General features: G+C 45.0%; 1 protein-coding gene across 2 annotated transcripts in view; it reads right to left on the reverse strand.

Moving 5' to 3' along the window:
* Slc1a2 (solute carrier family 1 member 2) overlaps window positions 1-11,019 on the reverse strand; it is a 130,436-nt gene extending 119,417 nt beyond the window's left edge. Inside the window, exon 1 of one of the 2 annotated variants that reach the window (XM_085696671.2) lies at window positions 10,919-11,019. Coding sequence is in view for 1 of the 2 variants with exons in the window: in XM_048443620.3 (XP_048299577.2) it covers window positions 9,933-9,949 (17 nt within the window). In the remaining variant the exon portion in view is untranslated. Of the gene's footprint in view, window positions 1-9,932; window positions 10,462-10,918 lie in introns of those variants that run through there. The other variant, XM_048443620.3, reaches the window with a different exon arrangement.
* Between the last annotated feature and the right edge of the window lie 5,076 nt (window positions 11,020-16,095).

The following is a 16,095-nucleotide window of genomic DNA, read 5'->3' on the forward strand; positions in this document are numbered from 1 at the left end:
GCAGTCAGACAAACGGAACCAGAACTGATTTCTCTCTCCGGGACATTTCAGATAGTGTCTTCCACTGGACCAGGCTTGGACCTGAGAGGATGACTGTGTGGGTCATAACTAAAACTAAGGAGGATGACAGCTTCTAATATTTTCTATTCCCTCCAGAAGGATTCACTTCCCCTCCCATTTCCCCACACAACACCCTGCTTTTAAGGTATGATTTGATGGACTGATTGAATTACTTTTAACTGTAATTAACAAACAGCTCTATGTACTTATTATGTATATATGTATATATTATTATATATGTATGTATTATTAAATGACTAACTCAAGTTACTTAGCACACTTATTACCTTGCATTTTTTAGTAGTAACAAGACTTAGACTATAGACCTAGCAATTTTTAAATAAACAGTACATTGTTATCAGCTGTGATCCCCTGTGCTGTGATCTGGGAACTTATGATAGGGAGATGGCTTAGCAAGTAAAGTGCTTACCACACACACATGGGGACATGAGTCTGGACCCCTAGCACACACGCTAATGCAGAGCAGGGCAGGTGTAGCAGCTCCTTGCAATCCCAGCACTTGGTGGACCTAGTCAGGGATCCTTGAAGTAAAGGATTCAGCCAAATTGGTGAGTTCTGGGTCCAAGTGGGAGATCCTGCTTCACTAGATAATGTGGACAGCAATTGAGAAAGACACCCAGCATCAACCTTGGGACAGCATACACATTTAAACATCCATAAACACATGTGCACACACACACACACACACACACACACACACACACACACCTTTGAACTTATTTATCCTATCTACCTGAAATTTTAGAATGTTTTTATTTGTTAACTGGCGTAGCATATCCTTTTGCTACAGATGATAGACAGCATGGCGGAGGCTGTCCTCCACTTCAGCGCACAGACTGAAGGCAACTGAAGTGGCTATGTTGTCATTTCCCAAACACTTAACACGAGAAGGGAAGCGGCTACCGCAGTGCACTGCCCAGACGCCCAGGCCTTTGACTTCAGGAAAGGGTTCACTGGCTTAGCTGTTAGGAGGGTTGGACTGACAACTCCTGGGTACGGCTCTTTCCAAACCCTTACATTTCACCCATATAGAGCTCTGCTCCTGCCCTATCTCAGTTACGCTAAATGACTGGTTAATTCAGGGTAGAAAACACGTATCTTTCTTCAATCAGGTCATCCCAGCGTTAGGATGAGGCCTTGGCTGAGTTTCCACCTCTCCACCTGCCCACCCTTGTTTCCTTTACTCCACCTAGGGAATTTTAGCCAACTGCACAGGCTTCCAATGAACTGCACACTTGTCAGCCTCCAGCTCAGACTCTGCCCCTGCACCAGGTCTTCAAATCCAACATGTCAAGGCTCATGGAAAAAAAAAAAAAAAAAAAAAAAGAAAGTCCAGATCTAAAAGGGTTAGCTTGGATAAACTCCCACAGTTATCAGTGTTTCATTTGAAATGTCAGCAATTAATCTAGATGACCATAGCACCTGATCTCATCTGAAATGCTTATGGCCATGGTCTTAAAACTGATAACTCAATGTTATGATTCCACGGTAGTTCCAAAATGTTGGCTAATGAATGACTTTGAATTCCAAGAAAACACTGGGAATTAGATCCGGACTATATAATTCCATTACTCTCAAATTCATTCTTAGAAGTTAGTCCAATTTTTATTCTTGACACTTCTTTTCTAGACCACATGTTGCATATAAATATAGACAACACCACCTGAGGTGTACAGTCAGCTGATACCCATCCATTTCAGCCTGAAGTAAGTGCATCATTCAGAACGGCTTCCCCCACTTTTCTATAAAATCTGGCCATCAAATCCCAACTGGCCATTTTAGTAAGACTGAGATAAAAACAAGCAAATAAAACATCATTACGGCTTGGGAGCTTGACTTCCCCTGGCATTAATAGGGGTGCTTTCCTTCCTCCCTGTGTCATGTTTCCTTATCTCCCCTCAGCACCGCTGCCCCTGTTTGCAATGCCTCTGGTTTGATGTCTACAAACCGCAATGCGACAATAGTTCGCCATGACCTAAACTTCCTCTTACGTCATTTTACAGTGCCATTTTCTCTGCAACATCCTTATCCAAAGATAAGCTAATTTCTTCCTTCTTGTGCATAACCTATGGCATGTCTCACGATCTCGTTTCTTCGGGGGAGGGTGCTTGCTTCCTCTTCTCAAAATGACTGGAGACACACACTCACAAAAATGGAATAAAAAGAAAGGGAAGGAAGGCTTACCAAAGTTGGAGGAAATGTGGGGTAATTGTGAAATGTTGAAAATGCTACATTAGATGACAAAGGGGGAGGGGACTAGGAACCCAGTGACGGCATTTAACCAGAGCTTCCCTAAGTTTCAGTGTCTCTCTATATCTAAAACGAGCATAATATTATGAACTATTCCAAAGATTAAATTAAGTCACAGACATGCAGTCACATGTAGTTGGAATAAAACTAAGTGAACGTTCCTACTTAAATCTGTCTAGGGTGACAGTTTCCACCACTTCAATATATGACAATTATCTCATTACTATCAGACTATGTGTGTGATAGGGAAACATTATTTAATCAAAAAGGAATGAGGTGCTGTGTTGTGCTGTGCTGTACTGTTGGACCTCAGATTTCCTAGGGGTGAAAGGGTTTCCAAAGGGAGTCACATTTCCACAGACGTTAACTGCTCTCACTGACCCCTGTTGGGTGATCAACAAACTCCGTTCTCTTTAAAAGGGGGGTTGGGGAGCAAGGAACTAGAAAGATGGCATAGTGGATAAGAGCGTTTGTTGTTCTTCCAGAGGACCAGAGTTCAGATTCTAGCACCCATGCTGGGCAGCTCACAACAGCTTAACTCCATCTCCAAGAAATCCAGTGCCCTCTTCTGACCTTCTCCAGCATGGGCACACATGTGGCAGATACCCGAACACACAGAGTTACAGATAAATAAAAGTAAATCTTGAAAACATGTCACACAGACACAGCCTCGGAGTTCTTGCCAATTCAGAAGGTGTCCTGAGGGTCATCACTATTTGCACCAGGCAAAATAAACGACATCAAGAAACCGAGTAATTTAAGTCACGGCCCTTTGTTGACTGCTCAGCTGCATCTGCCACCAAAAAGCACAGAACCTAGCCTAGCCATTGACCCACACAATCACAAAGGCACTGTATAGAGATGAGGCAATGCCATTAGCTTTGTAGAAATCAATAATTATGGAGGAACCCTGTTAAGAGCAACTCAGGGCAAAGTTAAAGGAAATAACAAGAAGTGGTTAGGGGAAGAAGTGGTTGTGGGTTAAAAAGAAAAAAGTTGGTGGTGAGGAGAGAGTGTAGAGGTTTCTCTTCTTGCAGTGAACCTGAGTTCTGCTCCCAGCACCTACATGGCCACTCATCCATCTCTATTTCCAGTTCCAGGCTATCCAATGACCTCTTCTGACTTTCGTAGGCACCAAGCACACCTCTCTCTCTCTCTCTCTCTCTCTCTCTCTCTCTCTCTCTCTCTCACACACACACACACACACACACACACACACACACACACTCACACAAACACACACACACACATACACACACAGGCAGGCATTATTACACATAAAATAAGAATAAACAAATCATTTAAAGTGTCTTGAATTGCGTGGCATTCTGACAAAGTCTTCCAAGGTCAAACTGTAGAAGAACTTAGGCATGGTGTGTGTATATATACCATATATATGTATATAGACAATCATATATGGTAATAGTGTGTGTTCCAAGTTGAACCCTCTGTTGCTGCCCAGAGAGGCAATGAATTGTGCATGGAAAATAAGTAGCATGGCCTCCCAACAATGGTACTCACCCTGAGTGACATGTGCTCTGTCTCAGGATTCTGTCACTCCTCAGCTTCAGTTAACCACTGCCACAGAGAGAAAGGAATGTGGCCCACTAGTTAAAGGCACGACTCCATGACCCAGGATCATTGAATTTAAGGTCTAAGAAATTTGGATCAAATTACTAAATGATTTTATGCTGCAGTTGCTATATCTGGAAAGGCAGGACTAATAACAATGCTTGCTATATCGTACATTGTAGAAGTTGAGTAAATGTGTAGACACAAAGTGCTTTAAGAATTCTTAAAGCTGTGTCACAGGCCTGTAGTCCCAGTTTCTAGAGAAGCTAAGGCGGGGCTATAAGTGAGTTCAAGGCTAGCCTGCACAACCTAGTGAAAATTTATCTAAAAATGGGGAAAAAATTTTAAAAAAAGGTGAATAGAGAATATAATATAGCTCAAAGGTAGAATGCTTGCCTATCAGGTGCAATCTCTAATGCCAAACACATGCTCATGCATGCAGCAATGTAAACATACATACACACACACACACACACACACACACACAAGATAGTAGCTTATAACCACACAACAAATGTGTCAAGGCAGAAACATGAGTTCTCTGTCAACAGATTTCTAATATTCCAAAGAGGCTAGAGTCAGGAATTTGGGACTGGAGAGACAGCTCAACAGTTAAAAGCTTTGGTTGCTCCTCCAGAGGTTCCAGGTTCGATTCCAAGCACCCACATAGCAACTCACAGCCAACCGTAACTGCAGTTCCAGGGCCTCTAACACACTCTTCCTGCTTCCATGAGCACCAGGCATGCACGAAGAACACATACATGCTGCAAGCAAAACACCCAAACACATAAAGGAAAAGGAAAGATTCGAAATTGGGAATTGTTTTTCAAGTAGGCAAATAACTCAAACATTTTCAAAATCCACTTAGAAACAAAACAAGACCACAGTTCTGGGTTACATGAGGCCTGCAGTGTCAAGCCCCTCAATTCAAAGTTGTGCAAAAAGCAAAACCAAGGCAAATAGAGGTTCTGACTCTGTCTCAAGTTCCATGATTCTGAGAGAGAGAGCAGAAGCTGGGGACCAGGAGTGGGAGCATATGATTCAAAGTTCCGTGCCAGATTAGGAACAGCAAAATGACAGATGGCCATCCTGACCAATGCAACAAAGCAAAGTCCCGCCTGCCATTTAAATGGCTCCTTTAATATACATGACACCCAGAGACAATACCGACGCCTTTGTCCCCAGGGACCTCATGCAAGGTCTTTGCCATCATCCATCCTAGAGGGGACTGGAGTTGACGCAGATCAAGTCCAGCTGCCCAAGTGGGGTTCATTCCCTTCATGCTCTTTTCAAAGGCCAGTCCTTGCTCAATGAGTCTATAATCCAAGGCAGCTGGCGACATCACCAGAAACTCCAGCTGACAGTGGAGCAGACAGTGACCATGTCTGCTTGTCTAAGTGAGACAGTTAAGTAAACAAATGAAAGAAAATAGCAGTGCCTTTGAGAAACAATCTTGAAAATGCAACAAAGCTATGCAAAAAATAAATAAATAAAATAAAGGTATATCCTTTGAAAGGTTAAGGCAGCTTTCGCTCGCTGTCAGTGTAGCTGGGGCCCAGGGTCTTCTCTGATGCTATTTGAAGCCAACCAGACAGGTACATAGTGAACAGCAGTGGCCCCTCTCTTCTGCTGACAAACATGCAGCCCATCTGCCTCCAGTCAATAACAGAGCACGTGGAGATGGAGCCATGAGATATTTTTAAACACTCCCCCTAATTAATTCATTCTAAGGACTTGACGCTGCAGGGTGAGGGGCGGGCAGAGGGAGGAGAAAGCAATCCCACAGCCCTGGCAAATAAAGAGATTTGCTGTAATCTGGATTCCAAACCCTTTCTACGAAGCATGCCTCCTGCCCCACACCACGCAGTGGGGAGGGGCGACTGTGGGCCAGCAGGCACTGACTGACATTTGTGAGGTATATTGTTCAAACTGTGAGGACACGTTTTCGAAATGCAAACCTAAATAAGTCTTTTTATCCTGAGATCTGTGCTTCTGCCTACTAATGCTAGGGGATTTTAAGTTATCTCTGCTTCATTAGATTAAAATAATGATAGCAGGCAACTGAAATGAAGATTCAGCTCATTCCAAGAGACAAGGCAACCCAGGGGGGCGAACAATTCAGTCTAGGAAACAATTTAGCTCGCCTTTAAAGGGAGGCAATTCAGACATCATTACAGCTGATACAGTCATGGGGGAAGGTGCACAGGGAATTGCCAAGAAATTAACCTGTGTTTGAGCTTCAAATTGTGAAGATGCCAGGCATATCTGGAATTGAAGGACCTCAGCACACTGACCCAGAGTGTTGTGTGAATATTGCTTGTTTGTGTGGTGAGAGTCTCATCTTTGAGGGACTCGGCCAGGCCTGACATATCCCTAAGTGCAGAAGCCAAAGGAGAGGATGCCTCACTGTACAACGAAAAGGGGAAACAGCATGACCCTTGGGTCTGAGGCTCAGCCCTGCCATGTGGTTTGTAATAAGCTGCCATTCCCACTTTGCAAGTCTCATTTGGATTTAGAAATTGTTTCTGGAGAATTAAGTTTTCAACTACTCACAAGAGACTGCCTCGGTAAACATGGGACGGCTTTATCATAGCTCCGTTCATACCCACTTCACCTCGTTTCCATATTCTTGAAAGTGAGGAATGAGTTCCAGTGCAGCCTGAGACATACATATGCAAGCCCTCATAGACCCCATCGCCCCGGCCCTCCACGCACCCCATAATAAGCAGGAGCTCATCCTCCTGCTCCCTTCCATTTCATTTTCAGAGGCGGGCGGTGGGGGGAGGGGAGGAGGATAAGGCAGTCGCTATGTTTAGCATCGTGGGTTGGGACTCATAAATTCAGGGGTCTCCCCTGGCGGGGCTTTTTTGCTGTCAGCAGTTTTCTGTTTCACTTGCTCTCTAAGACAGACTGAAACCCTAGCCCTCCTGATTGGTGCAACCCTGACCCCTTGGCTCCTGGGAGCTGATCAGAAGATAGATGGCCAGGAGTCTCTGATATATGTACAGACTCCATCCCTGGCCTTAGAAACATATTTCTAAAATGGTTGTCTCTTCAGCATCTGGCCACTCCACTTTGACCCAGTCAATAACAGACACTAGCCTGCCTGTCACCAGCGACTTATAATCTCTTTCCAATTTGGGTCAGGAACCTAAAAGCCATCTCAGTAATTCCAGCCTAGGACTAGGGAACAGCAGCAGCAGCAGCAGCAGCAGCAGCAGCAACAACAACAACAACAAAAGACATGCCACTGTTAAGTTGAACCTTGCTTTTGCAGGAAAACACTTATCAGACCCTGGAAACTACAAGAGCTACTGCTGAATTTTATTAAAAAACCACGCTGATATTCCCAGTACAACATAATCAGAAACTTCAGATTTTTATAACAACGTTTGTTATGGTCTATAAAAGGACAAGGATCAAACACATGAAGTATAAAAGTATTCTAAAAGACAACTTTCCACAAATGTATACAAAGATTTTAAGGAAATCCGCTGACAATAGGCACAAGCCATGCTTCACACGCTCGTTACTGACAAGTGACATTTCCAGATGCTACCCCAAAGCTCTGTCAAATCCCACAGTCTTCCTGGAAAGATGGCACTATGTTGTACCATCACAACGGTATATTTTTCTGAGCCTTCAAGTCTATTTTCATTAGATTGCCTACTGCGCAGAGCTATAAGAAAAGTGAATATAAATATATATAAATATGCTTTAAAGCAAGCGCTAAACAAATATATTTGCTGCCTCTAATAATTCTATAATGAGTAGCAATTTGCATATGCTCTCGAAGGCACCTTGATCACCAAATAAACACTCAGCAGATCGATGGGTTTAATATACCACTCCACTCCCCCAGCATTCATGAATAAAGTTGAACATGTATAAACTGAAAGCATGTAATTACAGTGCTATTTCAGCATCCTTCCAAGCAATGTATATTTCAGAAAAACAGCTTCAATATTGTCAGAAGACAAAGACTGACAAAGAGACTAGCAAGGGGACTCTTCCTGAATTTCCTTTTCAAGGTGCATTACCCAAAGATATCAGAAGGGGCAAATGAATCTCACCAGTGCATGAGAACAATCTGGAAATAAAAGCCCTCCCCCGAGAAAACCTTCTGAAAGTCATCTCCAAGGCGAGCTGTGTCTCTTTATCTCCACTAGAGAGCTAGCAGGTGCATTCTACCCAACAAAGATTCTGCAAAGGCTTCTGGGAGAAAAGAAGGGTTTTGAGAATGTCTCCTTCTGACCAATTACTGCTCTTAAATAATAACATATTTTTCTACATTTGTTTTCCAGTTTTTAGATTTTTTTTTCAGTTTTCATCTCTTAAATGCAAATTTCTTTGGCAATCATTCCCTAACCTTGCACAGTGCACAAGATGGCACGAATTGAACTAGAATTGGTTTTCAGTCTTGAAAATCACATCTGTTTTACCTTAAATGTCACACCATTTGGTAGCTCTCACTTAGGAGGAAGGAAAAAGCACATTTGAGGAGTTTTTGCTATCGTCTCTCCTGTCTCTCCTCTGACCATCAGAGTAGAGAGTAAGTTGGATGTAGTGTTTGAAAAACAATAATTTCCAAAGAGATTTTCCAACTAAGACTCTGAAGACTGAAGTAATTCTAGAAGATTCCTATAGGTAGCCAGAAATACCTTTATACCCGTTATAAGATGAAAGTCTTTTAAATCAAACACAGAGTAGCGCTGTGGAGTCTTAATATTTAACTCTAGAGATGTGTTTGAACACTAGAGACCACATGTACCAATCTGGAGTACCAATCTGGAGCATCTCTTTTGTTAAGTAATCATTTCAAAGGTCCACACTGGTAAATAGGGCAATGTGAGGAAATTTCATTCTAGACAAGATGTCAGACACCTCCGGCAGGACTCGTGGGAAGAGAGACATAGATAGATGGGTTCTTTCTCTTGGATACAGGTTTAGAATATTTTCCTTGTCTGAGTTTGGAATCGAGAAGTCTGACTTTGAACATCATCTCTCCACTCCTGCTTAGAGTCCTTCCACCCACCACCTCACGGAAAGCTGGCGATTTCTATTTAAAAAGCTCCAGAAAATACCAGAACCAAGGTCTCAGTGTAGAGTCCCGAGAAGCCCCCATACTTGCTTTGGACACCACATGTGGGTCCAGGGATCTCTTGCAAGCAGCTAGTGCCATTTTTTGTGAAATAACCGAAAAGCTGGGGTCCCCAAACGTTCTTTGGGTTCCCTTCTAGGCTCCGGAAAGTCTGAAAAGTTTTTGTAGGAGACAGAACCAGACTGCCTTGCAGTCTTCAAGGGACTCTCTTGCCCTTGCATTCCCCATGTCCCCCTTACTAAATACAGTTGTCCTTCTATTTCACAGAAGTGATCACCATGCCAATTGCAGCCTCAAGAGGGGAACCCAAGGCCACAGGCAAAATAAAGGAGCCAGTGATATTCCCAATAGAGTCTGGAAACTCCTGCCCTGCTCCAAGCTACAGGTTTTCTCCCCTTCTTTCGGGAAGCACCCAAATCTCTTCCACCCTTTTTTGCTGCTGGCTAGGGAGATTCCAACGCCTAAGAGCAAAGATCTCTTGGGTCGGGGTTAGCCCCCGCCTCCCACCCGCGCCCAAAGCTAGAGTTCAAGGCCGCGTGCTGCTCCTTGCCCCGCCCGGGCTCAGATCCTGGCTCATTCATTCCTCGAGGTCCCCACCTTGCAGCCCAGACAGTGTCTCCTGGCACCAGGGACAATCTTTTATTGTCTTTAAATCTCTGAAACGACCTCCAAAGGGTTTCTTTTTACACTTTTTCACATCCCATGGTACTTCGTCCCTTACATTAGAACCAAGACTCTGTCTCCCGCATCCTCAAAGGACAGCTAATCCATCACAGAAATTAGTCCCCTTCCCCACCACCTCCAGCTGTCGTCCTGTCGCGGTTTCAAAGGTCCAGAATCACAGTTCTCTGTTCCCTTCTGGGATAGGGCAGCATCACCCCGCGCGTGGCTCCCGCTTCCCGGCAGGTACCCAGAAAAGCCCTCTCACCCTTCCGTTGATGCCATGGCGTGGGGAACGCCCCCTCCTCCCGGGCACGGTCTGGCAACGGTGGCGGCGAGCTGGGTGAGCCTGGAGTGCGGCGGGGAGCGGTATTTAACGGGCAGCCTCTCCCCGCCCTCGCACCCCCCTCCTGGGTAAGCCCTTTAGCGCCTCGGCGCGCGCGAGAGGCTGCTGCGGGCGCTAATCCACGACGCGCGGTCCGCGTTCCCGTGAGCGGCTCGCGGCCAGTGCTCCGAGAGGCTCTGCGGGGATCCTACACTGGCTCCTACTGGAGCACCTCGGCTGCAGAGCTGCAGGAACGCGTTCCCTGCCTCCCGGCCGCCACCTGTGTGTGCTTCACCGCGGAGCAAACTGGTGCGGCGAGCGGCCGGCACCTGGGACACCCGGGAAGACCGGGAGTGCGGGGGAGTGTGTGCGTGCGTGCGCGTGTGCTGGTGTGTGCGCCCTGGGGGAGGCGGTGGAGGCCGCTGTGCCCTGGCTCGGCGCCGGCCCGGGAGGGATTGCAAGGTTTAGCCCCGCCGGAGCTGGGGATTTGCAGGCGATCCCTCTCTATTTTTGTCCAGAGCTGACATCACCCGCGCCGCAGCCTGGGGCGACTTCTTTAACCGTCGCCCCTGCCCCACATCTTCAGACGCTGTCCTGCTGTCCTTCCTCTGTTTTCCTCCCTCCCCCCATCAGCTTCCAGTCATAAATTAGCCAAAAAAAAAAAAAAAAAAAAAAAAAAAAAAAGGCCCTCCGGTAGTCCGGGAACGCTTTGGACAGCCGGTGGGTGGCAGGAGCCCAGGATCTAAGGAGTCTCTATTGTTTCCTCTCAAGTCTGAGTGGCCCCGGGTCACCCTTTGCTGGGCCAAGTGCTGAGACCCGGGATGCCCCTCCGTCCCCAATCCTTGGAGAAGCCTTGGCTCTCCCCATCACTCTCTCGACACCTGCTCCGGCTCACATCGTACAGGCGGGCACACCCACCCTCATCGTACCACTTTTGGGATCGGGATCACCACAGAATCCTAGCCGCAGTAACCCTCAGGTGGCAGGATGGAACCGCGACCCAGCTGCGGGTCCTCCTTCGTCAAGGCCCGAATAAATCTCGGGCATTCAATTATTTATCTAGATTAATATTAATGTGATTCCCCGGAGGCGGGCGGGGTGTGACGAGGCCGTAATTTCAGGGGGTTTGTTTTTTAATCCGAAAGAGATCTGCCTGGAGGGCTCGGGCTAGAAAGGCTCAGAGAAATTGTCAGGGCCAAGGTCTGGGGGCGCATCTCCACCCACACGACTCAGTTCACGAAGCCCTCTGAGTCTGGGGGGGCGGCGCGCAAAGACAGATGGGCTTCTGCACGGAAGAGTCCAAGCCTCCTGCCCAGCTTTGCATAATAATGACTAGTTCGCGCAGCTTTTATTATCTTGGCCACTGGGACACAGCAGACACCTACAGCTCCGCCACCTGCTGACCCTGTGGCTACCAGAAAGGCAAAGCCTTCCTTTCCTCAGCTGGACAATGGGACTCAAAACAACCCCTTTTGCAGGGCCGTGATGAGAATTAAACAGACTATTTTGAGAGGTTTGTGAAGTGTAAACAAGAGCCCATCACTTGGGGCTTGCCAGCGGAATCTAAGAACCCTAGTGTTCCTATTTCTTTTCTCCTCATGGTCCCCTCCAGGATCCCAGCCCCGAGGAGCCTTTCTCTTCCACCTGCGTTTCTTTCTATCAGAGGCAAACCGGTGGTACTACCTTAATCGCACCTTGCAAAGGTAAGTAATAGAATGAAAGACATTTTTTAAAAAAAAAAATGTTCTGCTAAACCAGGCATGGTGATGTATGCCTGTAATCCCAGCGCTCAGGCTGAGGTAGGAAGTTCTCAGGTTCAAGACCAACCTGAGCTACAGAGTAAGCCCCTGTCTCAGAAACAAACAAAACAAAATAAAACAAAGCAAAAGGTTCAGTTAATTTCAAGGAGCCTTAGAGGTTGTTTCCTGGGCAAAAGATTCAAAAACGACTAGGCAAATGAGAGAAATAAGGAGGAAAAGAACATTGGGAGAAGCTAACAGAAGTTAGCGCTTCTGTTTTTTTGCCTGCCAATTACCTTGACCAGATCTAAAGACTGACTCCGGCTTGAAGAGATAGCTCTTGCAGCAAGCCTAGGTTAGATTCCTAGCACCAGCAACATCTCATAACTGTCTGTAACTTCCGCTCCTGCCGCTCTGACGCCCTCTTCTGGCCTCCACTGGTTTCTACAAGCTCTCAGTGCACAGACACATTAATACATAAAAATTAAAAATGTTTTGATGAATAAAAATTATTTTAACCTGTACTTTCTTTAAGGAATAAATTCTTTGAATGTCCCGTCATACTTCATACAAAAAAAAAATTAAAGCATGTGCGCAAAACTGGTATCCGGAAACTCAGCAGTGCACTTGACCTTGCCTGCTCAGAAGCCCTGTAAACCGGGGCTTTGTGTCTGAGGCCATCACTTACTAGTTAGAGATTGTCCTTGCTTTTCTGCGGAGGTGGCAGCTGAAGAACAAAGCCACAAGAACCCCTCCCTGGCTGGATATTAAGAACCCCAGAAAACCTCTACTACCCAGAATCCCTTGTAACCAGAGACTAAATGACCTGCAGTATAATGGTCACCCCTCAGCATCCACATAGCCCCAGAGGGCTCAACTGCACCATTCTCTGGAACTCTGTTCCCAGCAGGCTCCTGATGCCCCCAAACACAGAACAAGTTAAAAGATGGGGAAAGGAAAGCAATGAAATTGTTTCTATTGAAAAAAATAATTTTACTGAAAATCATCCTTAATTACGTTTTCCATGGTGAGGACCTTAGAGGATTCAGGTGAGGGAGTCCTTAGGCACGCAGGATTAGATGGGTATAGTCATTCTGGCTTCCCACCTTCCCTGTAAATGGCCATACCTGTGTGCCCTGACATCACTTCCTGCGTTAAAGAGACATTTGCATTCAGCTGCCTAGGGAGTTAGATCTACTAATCATGTGGACTATACCACAGATGATTCGGGCTCAGGAGAAGTTGATTCTCTGTCAATACCCCCCAAGGACCCTGTGGACACTGGGGGTAAAATAAGATATGCTGGTAGAGATTTAATTTGGTTTGGTTTGGTTTGAACTAGTAATATTTAGACTGCTTTCTTGAGACTTTGGTACTGTCTATTTAAAACTGATTGGTATCCCCCTCACCACAGGTAAAAACTATTCACACATACAAGAGTAAATCGGGATCTCTATTTCTCGCCTCATTCAAACCCACTCAAAATGGACCAGAGACATTTAGTGCGAAACCTGAACGTGTGAAATTTGCCAGAGGAAAACACTTCAGATCTCAGCATATGCATGTGCTTCTGAAAAAAATCCTAACATCTCAGGAAGTAATAAAACCTGGAAAATAGGACTACATGAAATCAAAATGCTGTACAAAGTGAAGAAAAGCCTACAGATTGGAAGAAAATCTTTGCCAATAACACATCTGGCAGGGGAATATCTAGAATTGATAAAAAAAAAACTAAAAAAAAAATTAAACACCAAAAGGTCATTCAATGGGCAAGTGATTTGGATGATTTTCCAAAGAAGTGCAGATAGCCAATAAATCTGTGAAAATATTTTTGACATATTACCCATTAAGAAAACTCAAGAGTCGGGTGGTAGTGGTGGCGCACGCCTTTAATCCCAGCACTCGGGAGGCAGAGGCAGGTGGATATCTGTGAATTCGAGGCCAGCCTGGTCCACAAAAGCTAGTTCCAGGATAGGCTCCAAAGTTATAGAGAAACGCTATCTCAAAAAACAAAAACAAAGAAAACTCAAAACGCCATTGAAATTCTGTATGACCCTCACGTCAGAATGGCTATCATGAAGAACACACATGATAATCAATGCTGCTGGAGATGTGGGAAGAGAGAAACACACACAACTAAAGTGAATGCCAATCAGTGTAATCAGTATAGAGATCAGTATGGAAGTCCCTGAAAATAAGTAAAAATAGAAAAACCAAAGGATTCCACTGTATCAGTCTTGGATACACATACATACATACATGCACGCATGCACACATGCAATGAAATTGTAAACCAACATACCAAAGAGATAACACACATCTATGTGTATTGGTGCACTATTCAAAATAGCCAAGCTATGGAACCAACACAGATGTCAATCAACAGAGGAATGGATAAAGGAAAGGGTGGCATATATTCAAAATAGAATTTTATTCAGCCATAAAAAGAAAAAAATACATAGTTGTCAGGGAAATGATATAACCGGAGATCATCATGTAAAGCAAAATAAGCCAGACCCAGAAAGATAAATATTAGATGATTGCTTTCGTATACAGATCTAGAAGATATATCTGACTCATCATGGGTATAACCTTCTCAGTAATCCACTTTTCCAGCCAGGCTCTACCACGGGAATGCTCCAGTCTCCAAGGCAAGGGACTTCGTATGCATGGACATAAGCCCATGAGAAACATTGTAGATTCAAACCACAGCAGCAGCAATGGTCATCTCAGGGTGGTCATGAGGATTAGACAGGATAACACGTAGAATGAGCTCGGCCTCATACATCAAGAAGTCTCCCAGACACACGCACACAGGTAAACATACTGAGCTGCATTTACTAATTTTACCTCACCTGTGAAGCCAGTCTCTTCAATCCAAAATATAGCCTGTTGTCTCTTTTATCCCTCACGGCCATCCCTAAGTCCCCAGGAAGCAGCAGGTGGATGGAGCCTTGATTCTGAGAATGAGACAGGGCCACCCCGACAAGTATTGGGGACATGGTTTAGTGTTGCCTTGGTCTGTCTCCTCAGGGTTCCACACTGCGAACGAGATAGAATGTTCTGACATTTGCACATAGATTTGTCTTCTTAAGTCAAGCTTGTGTATTCTCCAATATCAACGTAGAAACTATTCTCAGAACTGAATAAGAAAAATCAAATGTATGCGCTCTCTGATAGGTGACTTGACAGACTATTTTTTAAGAAAGGGGATTTTTCTTTTCTTCTTGTTTTATTGATTTGTGACGTAAAACCTAACCCAAGTTGAAGGAAGTGACTTAGAGTTGCATTAAGGTAGTATTTGAGCACCCTTCTGCTAGTCCTAGCTTCACCATAACATTTACCGAGGGCTTACAATGCACGGAAGGCCCCGTATCCAAAGCTTTGTTTTCTTCTCGAGATAACCTTCTATGGAAGACATTAAAGCTGTCTCCAGTTCACAGAGAAAAAAAACGCGAGGCCAAGGAGATCAAGGGGGTTGCTTACGGTTACAAAACTGTTGGTTGTCTCGCTCTGGATCCTAGCTGGAGAATGCTGACACATTCAAATAAATAAGGTTGAGTTTGGTTAAGAGACCATGTTGAAGGGCACTTCAGACTAAGTGGGAAACTCTCCAGGCTAAGACAGATCCGTGCTAGTAACCGTATGGCACCATTATCCATTCAGAGCCTGAGAAAAGGTTACCTGTAGCTAGTTCTTGTTGGATTTTCTTGGACTGCCAGCCAGCCCACAAATAATGACCCAGAGGCTTTTTATTAATTATGGAAGCTTGGCCTGAGCTTGGGCTTTCCCCCCAACTAGCTCTTATCACTTAATTAACTCATATTTTTTTCATTTTTTATTTTATTGATTTTTATTGAGCTCTGTATTTTTCTCTGCTCCCCTCCCTGCCTCTCCCCTCCCCTTCAGCCCTCCCCCGAGGTCCCATGCTCCCAATTTATTCAGGAGAGCTTGTTTTTTTCTACTTCCCATGTAGATTAATCCATATCTTTAATCTACGCTCTGCCCCGTGACTTGGTTGACTCTTCTTAGCACAGCACATCTGATTTGCTCCAAATCTGCAGGTGAGATCCATGGCTCTAGATTCCTCCTCCTTGTCACTCTCTCTGCCTGGAAGTTTCACCTATTCTTTCCTGCCTAGCTATTGGCCATTAGCTCTTGAGTAAACCAATCAGAAAGCACCGTAGGCAGAGACATGTCTTTATAGTGTAAACAAATATTCCACAATAGTTATCTACTAGTTACTAGGACCCCAAAGAGCATCCAATGTAGACAGGGCCACCTGACAGAGGCCTTGGGGCTGTGGCAATCAAATGGAAGAGATCCGGGGCTGAACATTTCTAAGCCCCTTCTTTTCCATCCTTCAG

The sequence above is a fragment of the Myodes glareolus genome, chromosome 10 (genome assembly GCF_982192425.1).
Source record: "Myodes glareolus chromosome 10, mMyoGla1.1, whole genome shotgun sequence".
NCBI lineage: Eukaryota > Metazoa > Chordata > Mammalia > Rodentia > Cricetidae > Myodes > Myodes glareolus.